The sequence below is a fragment of the Chaetura pelagica genome, unplaced genomic scaffold (genome assembly GCF_000747805.2).
Source record: "Chaetura pelagica isolate M959 unplaced genomic scaffold, ChaPel_1.0 scaffold213, whole genome shotgun sequence".
Taxonomy (NCBI): Eukaryota; Metazoa; Chordata; class Aves; order Apodiformes; family Apodidae; genus Chaetura; species Chaetura pelagica.
The window spans coordinates 720161-722674 of NW_009952597.1; the positions used below are offsets into that span (position 1 = coordinate 720161).

A 2514-nucleotide genomic window follows, 5' to 3' on the forward strand; every position below is an offset into this window, starting at 1 on the left:
GAAAGAGTGAATAAAACCTAATTTTCTATTTGAAGTACTTGGGGCATGTTTGATACTTTGGGCTCCATTGCCTGTCAAGTGCTTTGACAGTGTCTATGGCTGTAACTAGTACACAGAACTCGTGAGGAATCTGTTTAGAAAAGATTAAAGGAAATAGCTCTTTACACAGCGGGTTGTGAGCCTCTGGAATTTGTTGCCACAGCAGTCTGTGGGAGCAGATAGTGTCAGAAGGTTAAAAAAGGATTAGGCATCTTCATGGATATTAAGTCTGTAAAGAGACACACAGGGAAAATGCTGCTTGTGTACCCACAGATACCTCTCAGCCCATGACTCTGGGTACCAGGGCAGGATGAGGGAATGGAGCTGTGGGTGCTGCCCTTTGTGATAGGATGGAACACCAGAGTAAAAGTGCACTGGAATTGAACCACGGAGTCTTGCCTAAGATCCACTGTGCTTCAGCACTTCTGGGGCTCCAAAGGGAAGCTCAGCCATCAGCCACCTCTCTTCTGTCTCCTTCTACTCTGGCTCTTACACACCCACCCCTGCTTACTCATGCTGCTATATTTTGGGCTCCAGGTCAGGCTCTGGACTTTCTGTCATGCCTTGCTGCCTTCCTTTTAAGTCTTGACTCATCTTTATTTTATCTCCAGAAAGCTGCATGGGAAGTAATGCTCTCAGTTCTCATCACTGTTTTGTCCCTTCTAACACTGAGGGACTATGCTAGGCAAAGTGTTGTGATTAATTAATGCAAAGATTGCTCATGGAAAGTCCAGTCTAAGTGGAGAGCAGTAGATGAGGTTAAAACACTTTTTTTCTTTGACTTTTTTCTTCTTTCTGTCTTCATTTCTTCATTTTGCCTCCATGGGAACTTCCTTGATATGTCCATATGCTCCTGTGAGTTATTATCAAGGCTGTTTTTTGTTTTGTTACTTTACTGCTTGATACTTTTGTATTTTGGCAGCAAGATAGAACAGGCTATTAGTGCTCTTGTGGTGTTTTTCTGGAATAGATCTTATCAGAGAATCCCAGTGAAGTCCCAAAAGGTACAAGGGAACTTGGCTGGGTTATCCCTCTACTAGTAACAATTTTGTTGTCATATAAAAATATTAACTGAATAATATGTATTTAAAAGCACTTGTTGTTCCACTGCAGTGGTGACACACATTGAAAAAGAGTAATTCTTTAAATATGTACATATATGTACATATATGTAGTCTCCTTCATATTCCTTTTTACTTCCCCATGTACAGGTTGGTGTACTGGGTGATGAAGAAGAGTGGGTGAGTCTTCGTGTAGTAGAGAATGAGCCAGATGCTCAGATGCTGGAGGTACCAAACCTTACTCCTTACACTCATTACAGGTAAGAACAGCAGGTAATTAGTTGCAACATGCAAAAAAATAAGGAGTAAATAGAACAAGGAGAACTTTCCTAATCAGAAACAGCTGGCTGTGTTTTATGATCTGAACAAAAGGGAAAAGTTGGTAGTTTTCATAGTTTATACTTAAGATGACATGTCTGATATTGTTAATTTTAATTTACATACAATAGAGATCAAGACATTAAAAAGGAAATCCAGTTGCAGAGTGAAATGCTTTTAAGAGTAACTGTAACTGTGACTTCCCTCATCTGAAGGGTGCACCAGTGACAAATCAATTGTTGTTAAACTGATGCAAACTTGTAATTACATATTTACATCAGTTGGAACATCGTTTTATTGACTTCACTTAATTTGGTAACATCAGTTAGATGAAACCTTTGTTTGTAAGAATTTACCAAGTTAAGCTTAATAGATACATGCAATGTTTACATTGATTGAAGCAAATCTGTTTTATGGGTACACCCCAGTTAACGGAGATTGATTTTTAAATCAATTAAATTCAAGTGATGCGTTGCTTTAGTATAGGCAAGATTTGAGAATTTGAGGTACTCAATCCTAATGAAAAATACTTTAATGAAGCAGCTTGCTAATGTGAAGGCTGGTTGCAAGGAGATACAGTGGGAAGTGTTAAATCAAGCTACAGGGAACTTTTTGGTTTTGCCCTGGCTGAAGGGCCTTTTAGGTGCCCCAGGTGCTGTTGTAAGCTGGGAATAGGTATAACTAAGTAAAGCTCATCTAATTTGCAACTACCTCAGTGCTCGTTATGCTGATTTTCTTCCTAGAAGCCTAGAAGATGCTGAATTTCTCTCCAACCCTCCACAGAAGTGTTTTACATCTCATCCTCAAGACCTAAAGATTTTACTAAAAACTCTTTGAAAACTTTTGAACTTGAGCAGAGCTTTCTGGTGCAAAGGTTTAGGAAAAATATCTTCAAGTTGAGAAGATTTTTGCTCTCATAAAGGTGGATCTTTAAAGCTGAAAAGGCAGAGGTGATAGTAAAGTGCAGGTTGTACTGGAGTGCTGTGTTCAGTGTCCATGCAAAATAAGAAAGACTTGGACCCCCCACAGTGCAATTATGCTGGCACTTTTCACAGTTCCAGTACTTCTCTGATCTTTTTCATCAAAATTTGTTTAC

General features: G+C 39.2%; 1 protein-coding gene across 1 annotated transcript in view; it reads left to right on the top strand.

Annotated features, from left to right (window-relative positions):
- Nucleotides 1–2514, top strand: part of SDK1 (sidekick cell adhesion molecule 1) — a 386227-nt gene that overhangs the window by 304289 nt on the left and 79424 nt on the right. The window contains exon 23 of the mRNA XM_009993680.1: nucleotides 1251–1360. Within this exon, the coding sequence (XP_009991982.1) occupies nucleotides 1251–1360 (110 nt within the window). The remainder of the gene's footprint in view (nucleotides 1–1250; nucleotides 1361–2514) is intronic.